At 39.4% G+C, this 26,260-nt stretch overlaps 1 protein-coding gene across 2 annotated transcripts in view; it reads right to left on the bottom strand.

Moving 5' to 3' along the window:
• Positions 1 to 226: 226 nt before the first annotated feature.
• The window catches only part of MME (membrane metalloendopeptidase), a 48,806-nt gene continuing 22,772 nt past the window's right edge, over positions 227 to 26,260 (bottom strand). For both annotated transcript variants that reach the window (XM_055723944.1, XM_005440149.3), the window contains 13 exons: positions 23,278 to 23,414; positions 23,089 to 23,182; positions 21,590 to 21,718; positions 20,555 to 20,653; positions 19,498 to 19,578; positions 18,417 to 18,520; positions 16,651 to 16,709; positions 11,416 to 11,535; positions 10,589 to 10,722; positions 8,564 to 8,629; positions 5,128 to 5,223; positions 4,651 to 4,727; positions 227 to 1,647 (listed from right to left, as the gene is read on the bottom strand). In XM_055723944.1, coding sequence (XP_055579919.1) covers positions 1,548 to 1,647; positions 4,651 to 4,727; positions 5,128 to 5,223; positions 8,564 to 8,629; positions 10,589 to 10,722; positions 11,416 to 11,535; positions 16,651 to 16,709; positions 18,417 to 18,520; positions 19,498 to 19,578; positions 20,555 to 20,653; positions 21,590 to 21,718; positions 23,089 to 23,182; positions 23,278 to 23,414 — 1,296 coding nt within the window. In that variant the 3' untranslated portion in view covers positions 227 to 1,547. The remainder of the gene's footprint in view (positions 1,648 to 4,650; positions 4,728 to 5,127; positions 5,224 to 8,563; positions 8,630 to 10,588; positions 10,723 to 11,415; positions 11,536 to 16,650; positions 16,710 to 18,416; positions 18,521 to 19,497; positions 19,579 to 20,554; positions 20,654 to 21,589; positions 21,719 to 23,088; positions 23,183 to 23,277; positions 23,415 to 26,260) is intronic.

Here is a 26,260-nt window from a genome sequence, read left to right on the forward strand (position 1 = left end):
GTTCTCTTTGTCATACTGTTGGGGAAAAGTCCTGGAAGAGGAAGTTGTCTGCAGGCAATTTTGGTGTGATTTCCTTAAGATACTAACTAACATCTGCTTTTAAACTAGAACAAAATGATTTGAATTCTCCTTTTGTCAGTTGTTACAGATGTTGAGGTGTGGCGCTCAGGGGCGAGTACAGAGATCATTTGCAGATAATATTTTTTCTACTTTGTATTTCCTCTAAAGAACACACATTGCATTTGGCTCATAATTTCAGTTTATTATCAAAATGTTTTTATCAGATGACAAACTTGGAAAGCTAAAAGGAACATAGGTTTTTAAATATACCTATTGTAGCAGTCATCTGAGGTATCTGGTACTTATTTTTGAAAATGTTTGCTTTGATATACAAAGCAGTAAGTTCCTTTGCAATCTGCATGAGGATGTTTAATACATATCATTGCAGATTTAAAGCCTTTTACCTTCTTAAAGCTCCTTCTGATTCTTGCAATCAGCTGTGCAGCTTTACTGATGTGAGGACTGACATAGATCAGAACGTGTACAAATTATGTGCAGGATCAGACCCTAAACTCTGGGAAAATCAGAAAACTTGAATATTAGTGTGCTCCCAGTGCAGAGCTCAGTTTTGTAGACTTTATCTTATTGTCTGATACCATGCTTTACTCAAATTCCCCAGTTCTATGCAGCCACTGTTAAAATATATTACAATACTTCAAAAGTGTAGCTCAGATTTAAATATAAAAACTATGATTTATACATTACTAGAAACTTTAAAAAAGACCAACTTCAGAGAAAGCAGGAAAAAGCTTAGAAAACTGTGAAAGGGTCTTTGATCACAATCTTACAGATTATATGTTCAAAAATTAATAAATTACCTACAGTTTCAGTTTGGCTGGAAAGCAGTAAATAAACTGTTGTAAATAGTGACTTCAGGTAACACACATGGAATAATTAGTGAGAAGTTACTTAATTACAGCAGGTCTTTGGACTCCTCTTGTATAAATGGTTTCAAGTAAAAATGAAAACATTTGGTAGAACAGATTTATCATAACAGCTGAGGGTACAAAGTCTGACACTTAAGGAATAAACTGTTGTCTCATTATCATGTTATGATGTCTAAAACTGTGGGTCACTTAGCATTTCATTCCTCCACTTGATCAGAAATATGCATTCGCCTCCCAGTGGGCAATAATGTGTTATGCTTTGACATTTAAAAATAAATCCAAAAAGCCATTGGGAAACAGGATTAATTACAAGGGATGTGTTACTGTACATCGTCAAATGATTTAGGTTCTACAGGGTTCAGTGACAGGAAAAGCAGCTGATCAGCTAGGGCAGCTCACTGCTGCATGGGCGTTCGTCCTTCATTGCATGTTTTGATGTGTGATCTTTTTGTTTGTATGTTTTTGCCTGTTTACTAAGAATTACAGTGACTACTCTGGCATATTCCCCTCAGTTTTCCTCCTTCCTCCCCTTCTCAAAATTACTTCAAAATTTCTCTTTTTTTCTGGAAAGCTTCTTGAGATGCAAGGTTTACAGCTCCATCACCAAACTTGGCACTTCTTAGCAGGATCCATGTAGTTTGTCTTGGTGCATGAAAAGGCTTCAGAGAACTCCGGAGAGTTTTGCAATGATCCTATGACCCTTTAAAACAAAACATCATCTTGTCATTGTTGCTTGCCTTTGTTCAAAACAAACAATTTGACTCGTGTTTCTTAACTTCTTTTTTGCATCACTTCAAAATAGTGTGGGAAACACCTGTATTTCTGAACTCTGGCTATTGCTTCCACTTCACCTCCAGCAGTGGCTGTATTCTCTCTTCTGAGTTTCCATGGTCCCTGTCACAACCCCCCCAGGATAAAGGACCTGTCCCTTCTTCCTTACTGGCTCTCACAATACTTCCATTTATTTCACTAGGGACAGGTTTATTGCTTGTTGTTAGTTTTCACTAAGAATTTTTTCAGCTATGTTTTGCTGACAAGTTTCTTGGTAAAGGGAAAACAAGGACCTGAAGTAGAGGGCTGTTGTGTAACTTTTCAGTGAATATTCGTTTACATTTTTACACCAGTCAAATTTTAACTGAGATCACACTGCTTCTCTGGGCATTTTCCACAAATGTTCCAGTGAATGAGTTTCCTGAAAAAAACACTCACACAAAGAACAGCTTTCAAGTGAATATGAGGATGTTCCAGCTAAACCAGCTTTTATATGGGTAATTGTGAACATCTGTGAATATATCTGCTAAGAGTTGCTCATTTCTTCAAGAACAGAAATACAGCATGCACGTACCTATGCAGGAAAACAATTTCAGCTTCAGATGTCAAATATAGATACTGATGCATGTTGATTGTGGGCCAGGAATTATTTGAAGAACTGTTTCTCTGAGTAATTTGTGATTATACTGTGAATAATCTCAGCCATTAGATTCAACAGACCCAGAAAGTGCCCACAGAAGTTGAGCTGAAGCTCAGCAGCTGACATCTGCAACAATTTGACTGTCTCTACAACATCAAAAGTGAGAGTACTTTCTAACCAGTCTCAGGAGCCACCAGCCAAACAGGAGATAGCACAGAAAAATGATTACAAAGGAAGTCATGGATTTAAGTGATCTAGCAGTGCTTCATTGCTCTTAAGGACTAGAACTCCCAAAATGGGATTTTGTCAGATACACCCAAAATACTTTTTGCTCTGTAATAAAACTCTACTTACATTAGTTGTTAACAAACAGATAAAACAGCAGTGGGATAAGAATCCTGCTTCATTTACTAACACCTCCAGGACTTGCAGAGATGTGGTCCATAAGCAGGGCTTGACCTGTATCTGTTACTGTACTTGCTGTGTTCTAATTTTGCATGTTAACACTCAGATACAGACACTCCTTCGCCTGCCTTTGACAATCACCTGATCCAAGGCATCTTTCTGTTAACTTCTTATTTTTCTAGCAGGCAAAAGTTTCCACCTGTCTAGTACTCAAGAGTTGGTAGCCCGTGAACTAAAATTGTACTACACAATTAATAGTTTTTATGGAGACCTGCCTGTCCTACCTATAAGGAGAAATAGCCTCCCGTCAGTGTAGCAGGTGTTAAAACAAACACTCTCCACCCCAAATAATAATAATTATAAAAACCCAAGGCACATTGGGGGACATTGTGACATTTGAATAGTATATCATTAGGCAGTAACTTTGTGGGTATGTCTCATGTACTGAAACACTTTCTATTTTAGAGCTGTTGGGGGGGGGGGCGGCTCATCCTGAAAATTACTTCACATTCTAAACATATTAATATGGTTTCTCAGTACATGTGTAATTCCACATAAAGCTTATAGCTTTTCAGACCAATGTAAAAACAGCACAACATGAGATGTAATATATCCAAGATATATACGCATGCAACTACACAAAGATGCTGAGCTAGTGAATTTCAAAGGACTTGTGACTCATGCAAATTAGATATGCAAGGAGAAGGCACAGTTCTGAAGAACCGCTGCAGAGCTTCATTAGCAAATTTGGCCGATTGTGCGACTTGAAGCATGAACTGCCCCTGGGAGGGATCTGCAGATCGTACAGAAACCACCCACTGTGAAATGCCAGTCAAGTAGCAATTGAAGGAACAGTCACTGCTGTCACTAAATATTTGAGAATGTGGGATAAACAAAATAAATCTTTGGTGAAAAGCCATTGAAACAAAGGTAGTGGAATTAATGTACTGAATTGTATCAGGAGAGAAATCAGCTATTGTGTACGTGAATCCTGGAGATGACACAGCCTTTCAAAGCTAACAGATGTTGTGATGTCTACGTTCCTACTTGATCTCGTGGCATTTGACCAAACATTTATTAGACCAAAAACAGTGAGCGTGTGGGAGCCCCGGTTCTGGGCTACAGGCGTTACCAGTAACGCTGTTAACATCACAGCAAAGACGGGCCTGTCTGCTCTGCTGAACAGAACGTCTTTCTAGCTCTAGATGACAAAGGCATTCCTCATTCTAATGACAGCAAAGGCTACTGGCAGAAAGTGATTTCTCTCTCATGTCACTATTACCATTTAAAAGAAGATGGAATTCTGCTCCATGCTTGGAAGAGTAAAATCCTTGCACTCCACAGGTTAACTGGACGTTTTACCTGTGACTTTAGTGGAGGATGGAAGTCCATCCATAGCCTCTGGTCTTTGTGAGAACCCTATCAGGAGCTATTGCGGGAGCCGGGGGACTCCTGGAAGAGCACTGGCTTCTGGATGCAGTCGCTGGGATCAGCTGTAAGAGTTGTGCAGGTTTGATAACAGCCAGGCGATGGGTTTGTGCCCTGTGATGATGGTTGTTCAAAGCTTCTCAATAATGTGGAGAGAATTAAGTTGTATCATCTCAAGGGAGAGGACAACTCCCCACAATCTTAAAGCCTGTGGAGCTTCCTGGGAAGGACTGTGCCTGTTTCTGTCAGCAAGGGCTATGCCAGGGCTGGGAGGTCTGGAGGGACAGTCCATCTTTCTCTCTCTTAACCATCTTCAATGCGCTGTGCCTATATATGTGTATGTGCCTAGATCTATCCTGGTCAGTGCAACGTAGCCTTTTGTGTAGAGTTCTTTAAATTCTTTATCTAAAAGCTGTGTTGCACCTAGGAACTGCACTGAAGATTATTACACATGCTGACCTGAATTTGCCTGGGCTGTGCACGTCAGTTTTGATGGAGTTCACAGCATATTCTGGTCTGTATGTTCCACACCATACCTACACGTAACAAAGAAGAGCATTTGTCAGCCATGAGATTATCCAGGAAGAAACCTGTTGTCATTTCATACGAAATATGTCATAAGAATAAATTTCACATTAGAGCATAGAGAAAAAAGATATATTTTGTTAAAAAAAAAAAAAGTAACCTGTTGTCCTCAGACAAAGGCACTTGGGCACAAGAAACTGTCTACCAGACTTACTCATGGATTAATTCATTTAGGGAAGATAAAAATTACCAAAGACGACTTTATCTTCCCTACTTTGTAGTGAACACTGCTCAGCTTAGCAACTCTGCCAGCTCTTAGCAGAACTGTGAAAGGCAGCCTACTCTGACTTACTGTTAAACGGCAACTTCAAGTGATTTTCAAAGCCTTCAGTCAAGAAGCATATAGAATACCTGTGCGAAGTTCAGAAAAAACAGCTGTTTATGGTTCATTTCAAGACCAGGAAGAAGTTTTTCTTTCCCATGCTTTTTCACAAAGTTTTCATAGGCCTGTAGAACGAATGAGTAGAAATGTTACAGCTTCCAGCCCCACCAATCAAAATGCAATGAGGAGGAACATGGATTCTTCAACGCAATTAATAATGTACTACCTTGGCTGCCCATACCCACATGCCACCTTTAAGCAGAAGACAACAGGGCCATTTCTTAGCACTGTGATACCAGTGGCCTGACTGACTGAAGACAGTTTTCTCATGCAATGGGCCTTACAGTACTGTTTTATACCAGGTTTAGTGAAGCTGCCTGAATTATATTGGAATAAATGGTAAGAGAAATAGGCTTAAAGAAGGCAGTTTATTGTAGCAAAAAGAAGACAAGGCTAATGGAATAACTTCAGTAAGATGGGTATGCTCAACAAGACTTTTGCATAACTATGATTTACAGGGGAAGAAATTAAGAATGCAGAGGACAGTTGTGTTCTGAAATATAGTAACTATGGAGAGTTAGTACTATTCTTCAGCAAGCTTTATTGTAATTAAATTCTATTGGACTGTTACATATTTACCTAGCAAATCCTTTCAGAGGGTTAATTAATGACAGCAGAAAGGAAAGTGGTTCTGTGTTAAAAAATAGAATATGTTCTGTAATGGAAATGACTGTGAGATTCTCCGAAGGGTAGGTGTAGTGAGGCATCAGCAAGCTCTGTGCTAAACCAGCCTCCAAACTCTCAGATTTCAGAGCTCTCTGTATAAAGATTCACCCACAGAAGCTCTGTCTCCTGCAGGTTCTGTGGATCAGGGCTTGAAGGTCCATACAGAAAACCATACTGCTGCGCTGCTTTCTAAGGCACAGTCCCAAAATGAGCGTAGCTGAGGTGTCTCGCATGATTTGGGGATTCCCTGTGTGTGGATCCCTGGGCTAAGCGACTGCTCAGGGCAGCCCAGCCTGCCTCTGCTCAAGGAGGCCCAAATGAGCTCCAAGACAAAGAAGATGTGATCAGAAGATTTGTTACCTCCCCCATTTGTTCATCTGTCCCTCTTTCCCCCCTTCTTCCCATTAGAGAAGGTGTGGGGTAAAAAGCTTAAGCTGTGTCAAAAAATCATTCTCTCTGATTCTACAGAACATATGTATGCACTGTCCTGTTTACAGTGTGCTTTGCCCTCATACGTTTATCATGTTTTTCATGGTTTTTTTGCCAACTGTTGGGTTAGAGTTTAAAATATTGCACTTAGGGTAAGATATGCTTTCCCTGTATACAATGCAGAGTTCCAGGATCCAATTTTAGTAGCACAAAAGTGATTCTGCAGGGAGAAAACATGAATTTTATCAATTATCTAATTTTGCATAATGAAAGGTACCTTTTTTTTTATTGTGGTTTTGTTCTTTTTTTTACTAAGTGAAATGCAGATGACTTTTAAAACCTTTCCATAGTAAAACCAGCTGCTTTCATGTTTCTTATGAGGACCATGTGTCAAACAATGTGGTGTTAGTATGCCATTACTGATAGAAGGATGCTGGCAAATTGGAGAAATGTTCTGACTAAAGTCAGTGCCAAGCTACCACTTGAGTAAAGCCAATCAGCTGCACAAGTGCAAGTTGAGGGATGAGTAGTTAACGGTTCTACTGAAAAGGCTCTGAAAGTTTTAGTGAATAACAAGCTGAACAAGAGCCAGCAGTGCCGCAGTACTGCAAAAAAGGGAAGTGTCATACTGGGATGTATAAACAGGAGTGTCTTATATAAGATACATGAAGTAATCCTTCTACTCTACTTGGCACTGGCCAGGTCTCAGTTGGAGCGCTCTGTCCAGTTTTGGGCACTGCACTTCAACAAAGACGTGGATCAACTGGAGGGAGTCCAGAAGAAAGCAGCAAGAATGAGCAGAGGTCTAGCAAACATGACCTATGAGGAAAGATTGAAAGAATTGGGTTTGTTTAGTCTAAAGAAGAGAAGTCTGGGCCTTCAAGTAACAGTCTTCAAATATGTAAAAGGTCGCAGAAAAGGAAGGAGCAGATTGCTCTCCGTTTCCACTGTTGAAAGCAGAGACATGATGACACTCGCACTGCAGCAAGGAGGTAACAGAACTTCGCTTACGGTATGTCTGAATGATACAGAAATGGTTGATTCTACCTGCTAGAAGATGGGGGGTGGACTGGATGACCTCTCAAGATTCCTTTCAGACCTCTTTTTACTATTTACATGGTGTCATAATAACTATGAATACTGAATTATTTTTTGTAGAACTTCTGACCTGTTTTTCTCTGGCTACTCCCATTCCTTTCAGAAAGACTATCCCCTTTCCTGGGTTTGTACTGTGTTTTTTTTTAAATACACAAATGTTCTAGTAATTGAAGATCAGACTAATCTAATATGCCATACTGATGCCTTTTTTTGGCTTCCAAATCATTCTTCAGACTCTCATAAATAATTGTATTTGCCCTCAAACGTATATTTCTAGTGAAGTATGTGCTGCCGATGGCTGTCTTTGTGGAAGCTGTGATGGTAACTTTGAGAGGTGTGAGTTGGCCCATGCATGCCAGTGGGCACTCTGCTGGGGAGTGACAGCACTCCAGTTGTCAAGTGTGTATGTTTTGCCACAGAACCAGGTGTTTAGGGGAAGAGAGGGAGGATTGTGTTATTAAGGCCTGTGACCATCAGATCTGCAAGTAACCAGAAAAAATCATAGAGAAGCTGACTGGCTTCTCACCTCCCAACCTGCAGTCACCAAGAGAAGACCTCTGCTGCTTTCAGTTTCAGTCTCAAAGTTGGCCAGTCTAAGGATTTAAGTGTTGACTTCAGGGAGAGAATGAAAGGAAAGCCAGAGAGCGTACAGCTCCCATGGAAGGCTTAGCACAAGGAGTCCAGATGTCACTGACATCTTTGGATACCTGTACAGGGGACCCAAGTCAGTAGTACAAGATGGTATTTTGAACAGTGAATAGTGTTTCATGTAGGCAGAGACTGTTTATGGGTCAGAAGAAAGTCATTCTGTCCCTCCCTCCTGGCATAAAAAAAGCTGGTGAAGAGAGACTGCCAGAGGCAGACAGCTGCTCAGTATCATCAGTTTAGTTGGGTGATGGTCCAAGTCTGATTCATTACATGTTTTCAGTCTACGTGTTCCTTATTAACAAAAGGAAAAAATAAATAAAAAAAAAATAGAAAGAGGTCAGCTGAGAAAGAGTGTACTAGGATCAGGTAATATGTATCCTGCAATAATTAACAGGATAAAAGCAATACAACAGCTGGCCAATAGTTTTAAACTGTGCCTCGATGATGCAGTATGTATGGTCCTGTACCTAACACAACAATAATGTTTCTTCTTCAGAGGCTCTGAAATGTATTTTTTTAATCTATGATGGTTTCAGCTAAAACAGAAAAATGGATACTTCTTACCTTATATGCTTGTCTAACACCCCCATTATCAGCAATGTTTTCTCCTAGTGTGTTGATTCCACTCAGCTGTAAAATAGAAAGGAAAAGTATAGTTTTCTGAAAAGAAGAGCTTATCCAGGACCTGCAATGTCAAGTTTTGTGTGTTTTTCACTTTTTACAAGCAAGAATTCCCTTAAAATCTGAAGTTTTAGCAGGAGATTATGTTAACATCTGCGAAAAGTCTTTGTCTCCCTTGTCTCAAAATCCATGTGGATACTATTGCTTTTCCTAATCCTCTTCTTTCCCCTACAGGCAACTTTCTAAGCTCTTGTATCTCTCTTACTTAGATTTTTTGATGCTTAGTCATTGTTCATGCAATCTTCCTATTTTCTCCATGTCTTTAACCCTCAGTTTCTTACTGCATTTCCAGTTAGAGGAAGTAAAATCTGTACAGTCTCCAGAAGTTAAAATCCAGACTCCAAATAGTTGAAATAATCAGTTAACAGGCATCAGCAAATCTGTTACAAAATATTTCTCCGTGTGTTCAGCAAGTTAGGTAGCTCTTTGGTGGCAGGATACGTGAAAGATACCTATTTAGCTGATATACTGTTCATAAGTCAGTGAAGTACCACTAAAGATGCTGAAGCTCTGGTAATGGAGAATCTGTAATTTTTTCTTTAAAAAATTGTATTTTCAACCTTTAGCCTAAGATACTGGGCTATGATATTCAAAGCTGCAAAACCTTGAATGCCGTAATGTGTGGAAAAAAAGGCAGAAGAATATGTTGAAGTATTCTTCGCTGTTTTTACTGGCCTCTCTGTGGGTCCCACCAGTTTAACACATAGATTAGGAAAACCTCAGGGCTGGAAGTTTTATCTTTTCCCTATTCTATATGATGGTATGTATTGTCAGGCTCTAAAAAAGCAGACAGTAGTAGTTGGAGAAATATCTTCTTGTGTCTTCTCATTTACCCATTTAACTGTAGGAGGTCCCATCCAAGAGAGAAATTTTGTTCCTTACAGAAAAGCAGGTGGTGGCGCATTTCAATGCCACACGTGGTTATCCAGTGAGGTCCAAAATAAACAAGGTGGATGTTAAAAGTAAGTGGTCTTCCACAGTGCAGTGCAGCAGGGCGGGAGCACTGTGTAGATAATGAAGCGGTCCCTAGATGATTAAAGCTGGCTTGCGTGCTACAGACGGTGCAGTGCATTGGCAGAGCACCTTGACACCCCCGAAAGGACAAGCTGTGAAGTGCTGTGTTTCCTCTCCAGGGCTGTCTGTCTCCTTCCAGGGGCAGTTTTGCAGCTTGCATTTTAACAGGAAAAGGACTGGTCTACTGTTCAGTGTATGTAATTATACATCACTGCCACCTGTTTCTGTGAGTTAATGGCATACTGATGTCACTGGGACACAGAACAGACCTGATCCTGCTAACTGTTCTCATGGAATTAGGGCTTCCAGGCACAGACATGAACGACACTGAATGCCCAAGAGCTGTAACTGTGCAGAATGCTGCAAATGCAGTCACATGTAGATTGCCTGCCTCTCCTAAATCTGCCTGTCATCTTTTCCTCTCCTGCTGTGCCCTAATTCTTCTCAGACCTTTTCACTCTGTAGTCCAGATGTTTCTCTGGTGGAAAGAGCAAGAAACTTTTGAGTGAAGAACAGGAGCAGGCAGGATTTGTTTGCATAGGGATATGTATTATTTGCCCGTCAGGTTTGGGGAAATGAGGTACAAACTTCTGATATTTTTTTTTTTTTCCCTGTTCCTTTGTGGAATTAAAAAAGAGCCTTTGAGGGCCCAAAAAGGCTTCTAGGGCAAAGACTTCCAAGACTGCCACTCACTCAGAACATAAATTCTGCCTTTTTCAGAACAGTCAGTGTATGTTTACTGCTGTCTTTAAAAATTTCTTTTGGGGTTTTTTATTTGGTGTAGTGGTAACAGTGTTGGCCATAAGCCAAGACAGCATTTATGTAAATAGGACATAAGGTTTTGTGCTTCCCCATTAAAAATAACATTGGTAGTTATGAATAAATATGACATACATGCTGTCCACCTGCTAGGTCCCATGAAAAGTTTCCATACTGGTACACCATACACTGGGATAGCTCCTTAAAACTGCGGGCCGATTCTTCAGTCCACCAGTCTACAAGGTCTCCGTTCTCATTAAAATTTCTGCCTGTAATAATAACAGAGTTATGTACACAGGAAAAGAGGGTTTTGATGCAGTAAGAAGGGTAGCAAGTAAGTATAGTTGCTCATGCAAAAAACCTGCTGTAATGAGGCAGTCATGCAGATGATGCTTTTTTTTTTTTTTTTGCTTTTCTTTTCTAAGAGGGCCCTATTTCAGTGGAGAAGAAAACCAAACAAATTCAGAATCAGAAGATGGGAATAAGGCTCTTCTAGGAAGCCTGGTGTGGTTGTGACCTGTCAGTGAATGCTGGATTGATCATAGTGCGGGTCTAGATATGAACGACGTGGCTGGGCAGCAGGTCTGGTAGCTAGACCCTGGGGTTCATGCCTGTGCCCGCCTAGTGACACACCCTGTTCACAGTTGTGTAGTTTGTGATGGGTTTTGATGTAGCCTTTGGGAAAAGCAAGTGAACAGGGAGTATTATTAAAACCCGTTGTGTGCCACAGGCCCATGTTCAGGGCTGCTGCTGCAGCCTAGCAGCTACAGGAGTGTGTGGGATCCTCTAGATCACGCTTTTGGGAGTCCTCATGGGGAAGAATGCTGTAAAGCCTCAGAAATCCAGATCTGGTCTTGTATATGGAAACTTCATTTTATCTGCTTCCTGGAATGATTAAGCACTAAAGCACATAATACGCTCTGTGCATTGCAAGTTTTATAACTAGAAATTCAGTGCCTTACCATTGTCATCAAAACCATGTGTGATTTCATGACCGATGACCATGCCTATGCCACCGTAATTCAGAGATTTGGGCTGGGATGCACTGAAGAAAGGGGGCTGCAGAATGCCGGCGGGGAAGACTGCAAATAAAACCACAATACAATTAAGTCCCTGCCTCATTATTCTACGTGAATCCAGTGTGAACAGACCATTTTTATGGGCTTCAACTAAAGTCATGCTGTTCTCTCAGACCTACCAGCAACAGTAAGTGAACTGACACATGGTAATGGCTGTAGGATGGTAGAAACAGATCAGCAGGACCACCCCCCTCTTCAGACATTTGCAAAATCACGATCAGCTTTTACTTTGTCTTCATTACTATTTCACTTTGTGGAAATGCAGTTTACTTTTCTAATCTACAGCACCTAGCATTCTCAGACTCCTGTGTCACTATTAAATAAACATCAGTACCATTATTGAATAAACCTCACAACATCATGGAAATGAGAGGGTGTTCCCCTAGCAGAGCAAGTTATTTGATTATTGCCCCCCCCACAAACCAGTCTCAGAGAAAGGAATTTATTCCACTGAAAATATCAGTAACTCCCAGTAGAATTAATAAAAATAGGCCAAGCTGGCCATGAAAGAACTAGAACAAAGTGGATATTTTCACCCACTTCTGTGATTAATTTTGTAGGCTTTTAAGAAACAAATTAGTAAAAAAGAAATCATGTTGCAATTGTGATCTTTTTATATGAATATATATATGAAGATTTTTAAAAATTTATAAAATATTCAGTTACGTTTTGTATTTCATGCAGGCCTTTTCCCTGTACTTCAGCCTGTTGCAGCAATAGAAAGTATCAGTTCTCACTGTGAATGAGATGTATGAAACTCTACAAAACTTGAACAAAAAAGACTAATAGGATGACAGTTTTCACACAACAGAAAAAGAGAACAATAAATCAAGCACAGTTCTAGCAGTTTCTTTCAGGAGGAGAAAGAACCATAGGAAAATTGAAAAATAATAAAACAGGTTAGAAAAACTCCTATTTCTGCTGTCCTGTCCAAACTGCTGCCTGCTGTCACAGTAATTCTGTTACACTTAGTTTGGCATGGAATTAAATATTGAAATGTTTCAATGTTACTATGAGAAAGTATTGACAGCAAAGACAAGAGTGTAAATGCCATACTGCGTGATGGGCTATTTTGATGACTGGCAGAACAGAGTAATATGTGGAGTGCACAGCATCAGACCACTATTCTTTTTGGAGATCACTGCTTGCAAGATCTTTGCTCAAAAATGATGCACATCAGTCAATGGCCTAGAGTGTTACAACTGTAAGTCGCTTGGAGCTCAGCTCGTCTTTTGCTTAGAACTGTAGGATGACCTTCCCTCCCTGAGGGACACAGTTCCCCACGACTTTCAGTTCAGTTTAATTAACACTGTTACTTCCATTTTTAGAGTAAAATGTCAGAATCCATAGATTTTATTTAACTCCACCTTTCTGAAAACAACTTATTCCACCATTTCCGTTGCAAAATACAGGTCTGAAGTGGGCAGGCGTTCCTCCTACAGTGGGATACATTTCAAGTAGAGAAGTAAAGAAAAGGGAAGTGCAAATCCTTTGGGATCTGAAGGGCAGAATGCACTTTCAGCTTCGTGAATATTCAAGGCAGGAAAAGGTCTAAAGTATTCCCTCAGAGTCTGTGCAGCCCTGGACAGAGGAAAACATGCTGCTTTTCTTCTTGAATGTGTTTGAGAACAGCAATGCCTTTGCCAGACTGACTATTGCACAGTACCCCCCACGGGCCAGAGGCACAGGTCAGTTCTGTCTTGCATACCTGCCTGTGGGTCAGAGGCAGCTGGGATCTAAAGGCACATATGGTGGGCCACCTTGCTAGCAGCAGCTCAGCTGATTTTTTTGAGGTTGAGCAGCTTTCTTAGGATCAATGCTGCTGATGGAACAGTGAAGATCAGACCATATTAAAATGTAGTATCAGAGCTCTAAATTTCCTACATATCATGCACAGAACTCTTTTTTTTTTTTCTTTTTTTTTTTTTTTTTTTAAGTATAATACTAAGCTAATTCAGACATCACTTGAAAGATCAGACTGCTTTAATTATCCTGTGGCATGCCATAGCTAAAGGATGAGGTAATAATTTATGGCTCATATTAACTGCCAGTCACCAGTTTCAGTTTTCCAAATCATGATTCCTTTTCTATGAATTGGTGAACAAAGCTATTTTAAACAAAGCCTTTGGAGCGGATTTTTGTGCTAAACGTTCAGTAATGAGCTGAATGTTCACTTAGCATTACCACCTGCCAAACTGCCTGCACTGTCTTGCCATCCTTACCCAAGCAGTGTTGGTCGGTTAAGTCAACAGAGTTTTGTCTCTCTGAAGCCATCTTGGATTTCACAGTGCTTATTTCATGTTTTACCTTTAGAACCCACTGCAAAGCCAGAATGGTTTGGGTTAACTGGGAAAGTTCACGAACCTTGGCAAAAATCACCGAAGTTTTGACTAGGATGTGAAACCTAAAAATAGGTGAGTATTGTAGCTGCTGAATTCCTATGCAAACAGCTCCATTTGCAGTGGGCTGCATTCTCTTGTCCTGTTTGTGACTGCACCAATACAAGGAGTTTTCTCCATGCCGCCTCATTCTTGCCTGCAGGATGCTGAGGCTAACAATGCTGCAGTTCCCACTATCCCCAAGAACAGTACTCTTGTGATTCTGAAATTGCAAGCTATTGCAAAAACATAGGGGACTAGCAGGAGAAGTCAGGATCATATTTACGGAATTCTGCTTTTAACAGATCACCTGACTCAGTAAAATCTGAAAATCTAGGGCTGCAGGACTTTTTTTTTGTCTTTTTCAATTCTTCAGTGGGGACAGAAATAATTAAAAAGGAAAAATCCTTTTGGAAAGTTTGGCTTAGTTTGTTTTCTTCCATTACAAACCTGATGCTATTCCTTTAAACCTGCACGCACAGAATCAAGACATGTCATCAGAGGTGCTATATTTTTGGTACAGAAAGCACTGACTGAAAATGTTAGTATGCTGTATTAAACATACCCTGTAAAAACTGGAAAAAACCTGCATCCATTTGGCTTAGTGCAGCTGTGCTTGCAGACTGAACAGCAGGGAGTGCTTTTTGCCACATAATGAAGTCTGATACTTGGTCCCAAAGCAAAGCTTCAGATTACCTCTGGTGCTACCGAAGTCCTGCTGGTGGTGCCAGTCATGCAGATCAGTGACATTATTTTTGACACTAGTATTACAAGAGCCCAGTGGAAGAGGGTACCTGACATTTTTCACCTTGATTTAATGGTTTGTTTGATAAAAGAAGTGGGACTATATTGCAAGGCATTACTGAAGATTGAAAAGAAATGGTAATTACATCCCTGGCAATGAAAATAATGTCTCCACCAAATATTTTCTTTGGAAGCCTTCATAAATAAACAGGAAATGATATTGTTTCATTTCCGTGCAGAGCCCTGCAGGACAAGGTTTTTTTTGTTTTTTAGAGACTTGTTTTCAGGAGTTATATGTGGATCATAGTGCCTCACTAATGGCTTAGGAAGGACACTGACATTTATGAAATGTGGATAATAACAATATTTTCAGAATGGGTATGACAGAAATCTTGTGAGATGTAACATTGTAAAATGGTTTGTGATTCTTGAAAGACTGCGCCGCTGTAAAGAGAGCTGGTATGGTTCACAGGATGAGAAACCTCAGTGCTTCCATGTGGTTCTAACCTTTAGCTTAACAGATATTTTAAAATTTTCTTTATATGCATTTTAATGCTTTCTCTTCTATTTTAAGTTATTTATAATCATGGATGGTTTGAGGCAGGCTCAAATTAGAAATGTTTATACTCAAAAGCTTTACAAAAACTATTTAATTGTACTGAACTCTTCTCTGACTTTTTAAATTTCACTTTTTTCCTTGGTTTAATCTACCAGGCTTCCATTTTCATTTTTCCAACAAAAGCAGCAGAACTAAATGACACATCAGACAGTGATCTTGGAAGTGATCTGGCACACTTTAAATCTTAAGAACAGCAATTAAGCATGCCTCAAAATTCCTTAAACTTTTCTTAAGCCATATGTAAAAGAATATATATTAGGAATTTGCATTTAAGATAGCTAACAGTTAAGGCTTGCAATTTAAATGGGACTACTTGAAGGTAATGCTAGTATGGAGCCCCTACATGCTATGGGTTCGTAATCAGATCTTGAAGTGCTATAGATGAGATAGCTGGTGAGAGGTTTTCTGAGCAGACTTTGTCTTTTGAGAAATGCTGGTTTCCTTGAGCCTCAGATGCTTTGTTCCAATTGTCCTGATTATTTTTACAGAAGGTGGTGACAGAGCCATGTAGGATTTCTGTCTACTTGGAACTTGAAGCAGCTCTGGAACAGTGACAAACAGTCCCATGCAGCATGGGCTAAGTTTGCTTAGCACAGCTTATGTGAAGCTGATTGCTGGAGTCTTTTCTGAGCACTGGATCTTACAGCTGTGTATGGGAAAGTGCTGGAAATGAGGAGACAGAAACTGAGAGTAAGCTGGGTTCTGCACTGGTATTTCATCATCGAATGCAGAACACTTGCGTTGGTAATATGACATTTGTTTTAGACCAGCCTCACTCTCTGGGATTACTCTTAGGGAGTGCAAAGTGTACTGCTTCCTGAGAACAAGTATGAGGTGCTCTGATTCTGGCCTATTGTGCAAAACATTACAGAATTCTGAGCAGTTCAGTCAATGAACCGGTGTATTCATTAACCAGCAGGATGAAATTCAACATCCTTCCCAAAGCCATACTAAACAAGTGTGGACAAAGGGATCATGAAGGGGCTATAAGGAATGGAAGCCATTTGTACCTAGCAGGAAGCTCCGGGACTTTGTATTAGTATTTCCTTCAGGTAAAGGTGGTACCGTTTTACCTCCCCTTAAAAAAACAAATTTGGTGGGGCCACTAAATTTACTTGTGTTTATTAAACTTCTAGCCACTCCACACTGCTGCTGTTTTCATGGCTGAATCCCAAGCGTCTGCCCTTGTTCTGCACAAAGGCAATTCAAAACATGAACAATTCACTACAAAAAAACCTGCTGATTTTGCTGCCCTTTGCTGCCTTTTGAGGCCCTTCTCAACCCCCATAATATTATGATTGTTTCACTTCTTGATTTTAAAAATACATACATACATATATATAAAAATAATTTGGCAATTATATCTGTAAACCTTACCTATCTGATTTCTACTTGCTGAATAAAAGGCATTGACCACAGCAGCTCCACTTATCCACCTAGCAACAACAGAAGAACAGAAGTTAGAATTTCAGTTCTTAATGGCAGAGTTAATGATTACTGGAACAAACCTAGAAATTGAATAACAGAATGACAGAGTAATTGAGGTTGGAAGATAACTTCTGGACATTGTCAAGTTCAACATGCGCTCAGCCTTTCATTGTATGTCAGACACTCTAATGCCTTAATCACTTCAGTAGTCCTTTCCCTTCATTATTCAAACTGATTAACAATGATACTTAGTTTTTGTTTCTATTTCTGCTCACACTGCAGCACTATACAGGCAAAATTTCCCATATAAAGAGACTGAAACACAGACCTTGACGTTATAATGGTATCTAAACATTTGGGGATAATGGAACTTTTTTAAGAGTGCTTACTTAAAAGGATTTCTGTGTCACCTGTCATTGTCATATATCCAGCTGTCTCAAATACCAGTACATTATGAGTATCAGATTTGAGACTATTACCATTTTTTCCTTAATACAATTTCTTGAGGAATGAAGGTACGTAGATCACCATGAGCTCTTGTGGCAGAGGCGTGGCTTGATTCACAGTCCTATGGTTTAATTTAAATAATACCTACTTGCCTAGATGAAGGATTTCACTGTTACTTTTGGGTCCATCTGGACATAATGAGAACTAACGGGAAATATAATGAGTTTTAAATCTTTTTCCAATTTTTTTACAATTTTACTGGCTTTCATCAATGATCACCTAATGAATTTCCTAGCATCACAAGCAGGGCTAGTGTTTTGATGTGGGCCATTATTGTACACATTTAATAGTGTTTCAGAAAAGATGTCAGAGAAAATGAGACTGGTTCTACAAAATCAAATAGCTGGGCCTTATACAGCTGAAGTTGTATTTCCTGGCTGTGTGCTCTCTGAGTGAAATTAATTTCTGTGATAAATGATCTATTTGATAACTGTATTGCATATGCCAGTCATAGGCAACGCCAAGTATTCTAACAGTGGCTATTGCTTGTCTAAGTGAAAATTAATTTGCAGAATAAATTAGAACTATCAGAGCATAATCAATTGTGCTTAATACTTTGCATTCAAAGACTACCACAATTGTGGTAATCTTTGAATGTGATTAAACTTACGGTAGTTACACCTAACAAATATACACTTATAAGGACAAAATAGGAGATGTGTTAAATCAAGCTGAAGCAACTGAACAAGCCAAGGCCAAACACAGCTTTAAGTTAAAATAGAGCAGAAGTGAGGTGGCTGTTAGGTGGAACATAAACTTTCAGTTAATGATACGCAAATACAGAACAGCAAAAGCAACTGTTGGAACTATTTATCCACAATAATGACTATAGTTCTGAAAAGCTATGACACAGTATTTGGAAAATTCATAGCGGTCATTCCAGAGGTGTGAAGTAGATCCTTTACCTTCTGAAAAAGTGAGAGTTTGAAGAAGCAAGATGTCTGACTAGAGTGAGTCTGAAAAGTTGCAGGCTTTGATAATTTTTTTCCCCCTTAAAAAAGAAGTCTGGAACAGGACTATGCAAATGATAATGTAATCAAAAATCAAAACATAGAGTCACAGAATAATTTAGGTAAAAAGGACCTTTAGAAGTCATATGGCCCCACGTAAAGCTAACTTGATCAGGTTGCTTAGAGGCTTTTCTATTCAAGATCTGAGTATCTCCAAGAATGGAGATATGGAAATTTCACAGCCTTTTAAATACTTACTCCTCTTTGTCCACCTTTTCTCTAAGCTTTTTCAACCTCTTCTTCTGGGTAAATACTAGATTTTGAATAATATTTTCGAAGTATTCTTCTTCTTTGTAGTTCAACTAAAAAGAAAGAGGGAAAAGTACTTAGTAGTGGTGTTGGTTTGCAATAAAAGATACATGGATCTGGAAAATCTAGTCTTAAGCATGATGAACTAAGCAACGCATTTTAAAGTATTTTTTGATCTACAATTAGAACTTGGTTTGCAGTGCTCTGCCACATCACAGAGCTGATATTGTAGCTCAATATATGTTAGTGGCTGTACAATATTTTCAAGAGATCTTTATTCCCTCTTCATATATATATGTATTTTGCGTGGAGTTCAGCATTTGTGGTTTTGAGCCTAACCTCCGGGAGCTGCCTGCTTGAAATGAGTAGCTACCAGCTTGGTAAGCTGCAATTCCACTTTAGAAAGAACACATGAATAAGGCTCAAATGGTGTTTTGAAAAGCATACTTTGGTTCTATGTCTGTATTTTTCAAAATTGAAACTTTGACTTCTAAGACATACTCTGCCTGAACATACATGTATACTAAATACATTAGTGGAGTTACTGTTACAAATGAACCCACAAGGTAAAAGAATACTGAGGTCACATTTTGCAGTGAAAAAGCTTAGACGATTTAAATTATATGGGTCATCCGATGTCATACCTCAGAGGCTAATTCCAATCCGTGGATAAATGGGCACAGTTACTAAGTTATATACTTGCATCCGCTTCAACCAGTGTTATGCCCATCTGTGGCAGCACATTTAGAAATACTGGACTGAGCACCATTGGCTCCATGTTTTATTATAACACAACTCCTCTAGAATTTATACATTCCTTTGAAACACCATGAAATACTTACCACCATCTGTACGGGATCAGCTGTACTACACTGGCTTTTAATACATCCTTATTTACACCTGTGCAACTGAGCAGAAGACTGAGTTATTCTGTGTGGATGCCTATGGTTCAGCTTCACTGTGAGGACAAATTGAAGATTTTTTCTCTTAAGACCCTTTTCTAATTATACTGCATATTGTGGGTACTTACCTCCTGGTACTCACTGTTGAGCTTATTGTCGTCAGTCACGATCTCATCTGGATAACCAATCCTCTCTCTGATTGCTGTTGCCTAGGGACAAGATAATTTGATATCCACAGCAAATACAGTCATATTTTAAAAGTGACTATAAATTATATAACAAATGCATGGAAGCATATAATAAATATTGGAAGCAACTGCATAAATCCCAGGATGTTAATTATATATAGGTTTTGTTTGCATCTTTTTATTCATTGAAAGCACTGTAAAGTTTATGGCTTCTTGTAACAACAGAAAATTCTAGAAAGTATATTCTGTTCCTTCCTTTGTAAGTAAAGTTACAGAAATGTGCACAAGACAGCCAAACATACTTTGTGCTTTTGAGTTGAAAGGCTGGTTTAAACAAATAGTAGAAATCCTGAAATATATGACATATTTTACAGCACCTAAAATAAAAATAAAATGAATAACTTGATATTTTTTAATGGAAAACACATTTAAAAATTTCCAGAGATTTGTGCAGTTTGGCTCAGGTTGGGTCTGTACCCATATTTCTTAACTAGCTCCCCCATCTACACTGGAGTAGCAAAAGAGATGTAATAAATAGTTCTTTCAGTTGCTTCCCTCCCAGTTCAGGGCTCTCTACAATTGATTTCTGTTATTTACTCCAGACTTACAAGAACTGTCTGAAGCTACAATCTCCCCTTAAAAGAGAACTCACTGATGATGTCCAGCCTGCTGTTTGACTTTCTGGTTTTGCCCTATTGCTCCTAATAGCTGATCAAATCACCATAAATCATTCCCTCTCATTTTCAGTATTACTTCCTTGTAGATATTCACTATCTAGCCCCTTAATCAGTGATTTGCCTGGGAAGTCCTAATCTTGTACACAAATTACTCCTGTTTTGTGTGCTTATCTCCACAGAGGCCCCTTCCCATGTAAACTGGATCTGATACAGGAAGTCTGTTAAGAGTCTGTGCCTATATAAACAGAAATAGTTGTGGTTTTGTACATATAAAACAGTGATAGATGTTAGAGTTAAGATAGATTTAAGATTTAACTTACTTTTTTTTCTGCTTTCTTTTTGGTTTCTGCATCCATCCAAGTAAGTTCATATAAGGTTTTTATAAAAACATCACGTATATCTGCAATCATTTCCTCAACCTTGGAAAAAACATCAGAATGTTACAAATCCACATGAAATGATCCAGTTATTTTTCCAAAGTTGTAATTTGATTATTATAGCCTTGTTTTTCCTGCACTAGCTGATTGAGTGTATGCTGTTTACAGGCCACACTCAAAACCTGGAGCTCAGGTTAAATAGCATGCTTAGCCTGACTTGTGGGTGGAAAAGGAACGGGCGTGAGCTCACAAGGCAATGCAATTCAGTTATTCAGGTTATAAAAAATATATCAGATATCCATCTGTTGGATGTTGGATCAAATTACTGTGTATATGTCAACCACAAAAAATGGTGGACCTTAAGCCCGGACTACAGCAGGACTGATAGGAGTCAACTAAGGCTTGACTTCAGGTTAATTTTCGCCAATTTTCTGTGTGACTGAAGACAAACAGACATAACCAATTGTCCCTACGCCCCACGTTGGCAGCATGTGAACTAGTGTCAGTCTCAAAGAACAAACAGTGACTATTCATTTCAGTAAGTGGTGTCCTTTGCGTGTGCGTAGTAGCTCGCACACAGTCCATCACTCGCGGGCCAGTGGTGCTTTGGGCTCAAGGCTGGCTCGTAGGAGAGTGGAGCAGGCAGATGCCTCTCTCCCTCCAAGTGTGCACATGTCATCTTCATATTTTGCATGTTATTTCACACTGTGGTCATCTGCCTGGAAAGCGGGCCAGCTCAAGGCAGTTAATGCAGAAGTACTTAGGTGCAAAGGCACGACTTCCCTAGCACATACGTTCTTGTTACTCCTTAGCAGTACACGGGTTGAGAAGCAAATCTGCAGATTAGGTTTTTTAGAAAGTGACTTGCTATATAAAGAAGGTTCACATAAAGTGTAATCAAAGCTGTGTAAAGAACTGCACGGTAAGGGACAAGTGATGCTCAGACAGCACACAGGCTAAGTTTGCTAAAAGCTTTACCACATGTTTGCTGTCTCCAGCAAATGCTTCCTCTACGTATAGCCGTCCCACTGCATTCTCCATGTTGCCATTGACATAGTTTGCACAGCGACGCCAAACAGCAGTTTCTGATGTTGTGCCATAAAGTGCCTGTGAAACATAAACACTGGGTAAGACAGTGACATGTGGGCCCACGTACAGTGGAGGAGAATGGTGACTGACTGGCAGATGTGCATTTTGAGTGACAGCACAGCCCCTCAGTGACACATACAGGCACATCTACATGCCCAGTCTAGTGATCTGCTGAGATCTTTTTGCTGATTTCTTAAGGAAGTGGTTGCAGATCCAGTGATCTTTGTGCTAGGACTGGCACTTTCTGTAGCACATTTTAAGCATGCCGTATTTAAAACAAATGGAGGTTTGAATTAATAAGGGACCAACTAGCCACACACCCAGAAAAACCATTGTATGGGAGAGTCATGTAATGCCATAACTGTCCTAATCTTGATATTTGAAAGTAAAGTTAACAAGACAAATGCTAGTTTATTTTCACTGCATTTAGTGTAAGAAGCTGCACCTATACTATATCATATATTATTAATTCAGTAGTAGAAAATTGCATGGTTTTTATACTCAGATTATGGTAAAAGCTTTTTCTGTTATTCCTTCAGACTCTGACATTTTTCTAAATGAAACTTCCTCAGTGAAGTCCTAAGATGTAGTGGGAGATGTCTTTCATTTATAGAGTACAAAACATATACCTTGATGATGCAGAATAAGCAAATATGAAGCTTTATATTAAAATAGTTTCATACTTTAAAGAGTAGGGGAACAGGCCAAATAATCAATGAGTAAGACTGCCCTGTTCAGATGTGTAAAACTGACCAAACTGAACATTTGTTGACTTCCTGCAGTAATTATTATCTTTTTCTGTAACAAGCAGAATCTCCTTTAAAAAAGCTGCATATGCATGTTAAAGTATTTATGTCATTAACAGATGTAACAAAACGGCCTTAACCGTTTTTGTTGGAGCTCAGCAAACTTATAAAGTAGCAACTTCTACTGTGGAAATACAGAGGACTCTTCCATCTCCAGTCTACTTGTGAAATTGCTTAGCTTTTCCTTAAAAGCCCTAAAAAATCCGCAGGATCAAATGACTGAAAAGCAACATTGGGCCCATAATGTTTGACTTTGAATGTGTTACTTTGGATGCTGAAGAGTTTGCAACAAGCCAATCAGAACTGAAATAATTTGCAAATAAATGGGACTGTCCTGTTATCAAAATAGGGATTAATTTAGATTCAGAAAAACATGGAGACCAAGTACCAGAACAGTGCTTTTCCAATCCACTATCAAGCATATATCATATAAATTGTGTCCGCTTCAGCAGCAGCTTCAGTGAACACATCTAGCTTTGTGTGCAAATTTCAAAATACATTACATTTTTATATACTACAGCTGTTATCTTTTGTGGTTCACAAAATCATCTTTACAACTTAAAGAGAGATTAATTTCTGCACCTTACGAAAAGCATTCCTTGTATCCTTGTAGTTACGACTTAGGCTGTTGACAAGATCCATTACGAATCGCCAGATCATGTAATTTTGAAGGTCTCTGTTGAACAAAGCAACAAAAGTTGGTAATGGTCTTAGGCTGTTTAAGTTTACTGGAAATAAACCACAAAGTACAACAGTACCTAACATACCTACCTGGGAGTGTATTTACTAAGAACAGACTTCAGCTTGATAAGGTATTCTGGGTCATAAACAATGACATGTTCAGTGTTCTCAACATTAATTTGTACAGTTGACATTATATCATTTATGAATTTTGACCAGTTGAATACCTGTAAAATCAATATGCATTAGTATATTGTTAAATCATAAAGAAACAGCATTTAGCTTGTTTTTTTCCAGTTTAACTATGTTTGCATAACACAAACGTTCTGCCTTTAGTTTTCCTAACAGCTGCACTACTTGTAAATGGAGCCATCATAATAATACTAACTGATCTGAGATAATTTATATCCTCTGTGCTCCAAAATCCTAGTAAAATAGGGTGGTATTTAGCAGAAAGGTTCAAGACATTCTTTTCATTTCAAACTAACACATTAAAAATGTTACAACCCTTTCCTTTTAGCCTGGAAAAGCGGAAATGGTGTTTTAAGGAAAATTTTCAGTTGCCTTTTTGCTGTATTTGGCCAAGAACTTTTAAAGCAGGACTAACAGCCCAAATTACAGTATGTCTCTGTAGCTTCATGGTATACTTGACCATCCATTCTGAAGCACATGGGAAGGACTTGTTCTGAAGTACAATGACGTCCATAAAAAGATACATATTAATAGGCTGTAAACCAGACAGACTAAATCCATGATCTATGATGAATTTTCCTCTACATGCCACAGTACTAGATACTGGAGAAGCAACTGGTTTGATATCAGGCCAGTCTGCAGCATGCTGCAACAGACAAATCCCAGCCACAGTTTAGACTTCTTGTTCTTTTTCTGCCTCTGTGGTCCTAAACCCCCATTTTCTTTATGCTGGTATTCACCTTTGCAAGAGGCCCACATAACTTTCATGACCCAGTGCCTATGAAAATTACTTTCTGTTAAGTTTTCATTCTGTAGTGTCCATCTAGTCTGACCAGAACGTTATTTTACTGTGTGGGCACTCTCAACTGGAAATTCTTACTTGTTTGCTGATATGAAAAATAATTTCCCTGTGATAAGTATTTGGTTAGCGATATTGTGTGCCTTGGACAGTAGATGGGTTAAAGGCCTGCCTGGAGAATGCAGGCATCCCCCTTGCTTACCAAGAGAACGTGGACTGCAGTCACTGCTCAGCTGCACAGCGCTGGGATCTGAGCCATGCAGCAAGGCTGGAAGTGGGCAGAGACACCAGACTGTGCAGCCACGTCGCTGTTCCTCCATCCCATAACCCAAAGCAACAGAGCAGTATTCACAGGAGGTTATAACCTCTGCATTCCCCTACCCAGGAAGTTCACACCTGCAGCTGATGTCATGAAAAATATTTTCACCAGTATGAAGTTGTCTTCCTCTATCTGGTACCAGCTGAGACAGACCCTTCAGCTCGCAATACAGTAGATTGTAAAGCGCTATATATTCCGCCAGTCTCTCCATTCACCTCTTTAATAAGTGGTACTGGTGTTGCAGCTAACTATATACACTGCTTCCGATTCTCCAGTTGGCCCAAGCCTTCCTAATCCATGGCCTCTGTCACCACCATTCAGCTGAGAAAATGATTCAGAGCAGAAGCTGAAAATTGTCATCAAAGTTCTAGAGCTACACAGTGTTTCTACCACACTGGGTAGATACTCACTTTTGTAAGGAAAAGGAAGGTGTTACATTTAAGAAAAGCAAATAAGCTTTGTACTTTTCATCTTTTTTTTTTTTTTTTTGCTAGTTTTCAAAATTTTTATTGTGCCTATTACTTTGAAAAATATTGGTGATTTTTCCGAGTCTATATCTTTTGAGAGGAAAGTTCTATTGGAAGAGGTAGCATCTTTCATCAGATGAACGAATGTAGCTGAGGAAAGCAGATAAGCTTTTAGGAATAGAATCACTTCAGGTTTGAAAGAGAAGCAGCAAACTTTGAGCTAATCTTGGGACTAATTGCTGTTCTATCCTTAGACCATTACAACAACGCTACCAACTCCCATCATGTGTCTTTTGAGCATTTTTGGATAAATTTAGAGCAGATGATTATTGCTGATCTGCAGCACTCCCCAGGAACTAAAAATAACCAGGGCAATACCATTCTGTGACAAGAGCAGTTAGTTTCTGACATTATGACGGTAACGGTAACTGTTCAACCAAGACCTGTGGGAGGAAGGTAAATTATGAAACAAATTAAGCTAGGCAGAAGTGAACTGTCATATAATTTGAAGTCAATAAAAATAGCAGTGATTATGAAACTGTGGTAGGACTAACGGTATTTCACAGTACCTTAAGCTGGCCTCCAAAGACACGATGATGCACTCCTGCCAGTCAGACCAAGTGCTCTCCACGGAACACGTGAGTTACCCTGCTTGCCTGTTGTGCAGGGTGCTGAACTGAAGTCATTTATGATAAAAACCATCTGTGCCTAGCAAGATGTTGTTATCAAATCTTTGGCTGTTCTTTAGGCAGACATTGTGGTGCCATGAATTAAAGGTTATACTGCACAAACAGCACATGGCTCAGGGCAAGAGAAAAGGCAGAGGTGAAACGTCCTGGGAGAGCTACAGTGGGAGGCAGGGGGAGAATTTTCCTGGTTCATGGCCATGACTTCCTGGGCTCCTTTCTCTTTGCTTTGGGAGCCCATCTTAGGGAGGAAATGTTGGAAAAACAGGACTTTTTTCTCTGAATCTGCAGCTCTGGATAGACAGAGAGAGCCTGAATAGCCACACTGCGACATTTTAATCAGTTGGTGGCTGCAGTCTTAACTCTTGTCCTGGGCTCTCTGGAACTGGTATGGTCATTATAGGAAGGGAACTTGCTTGTACTCTGCAAAGGATATTCTCTTGAGTTCCAGCAAGGGTTATGTATGTGCAAGTTTTGCAAGATTTATCATCCTGAATCCATGAGGGTAAGTCAAACTCGTGATTATTTTTTTCCCCTTTGTCCTTTTCCATCTCTTTATGTTGAAGCAGAGGGCGAGATCTGCCCTCAAGTTAGGAGAAATAGGGTACAG

Source organism: Falco cherrug, chromosome 11 (genome assembly GCF_023634085.1).
Source record: "Falco cherrug isolate bFalChe1 chromosome 11, bFalChe1.pri, whole genome shotgun sequence".
NCBI lineage: Eukaryota > Metazoa > Chordata > Aves > Falconiformes > Falconidae > Falco > Falco cherrug.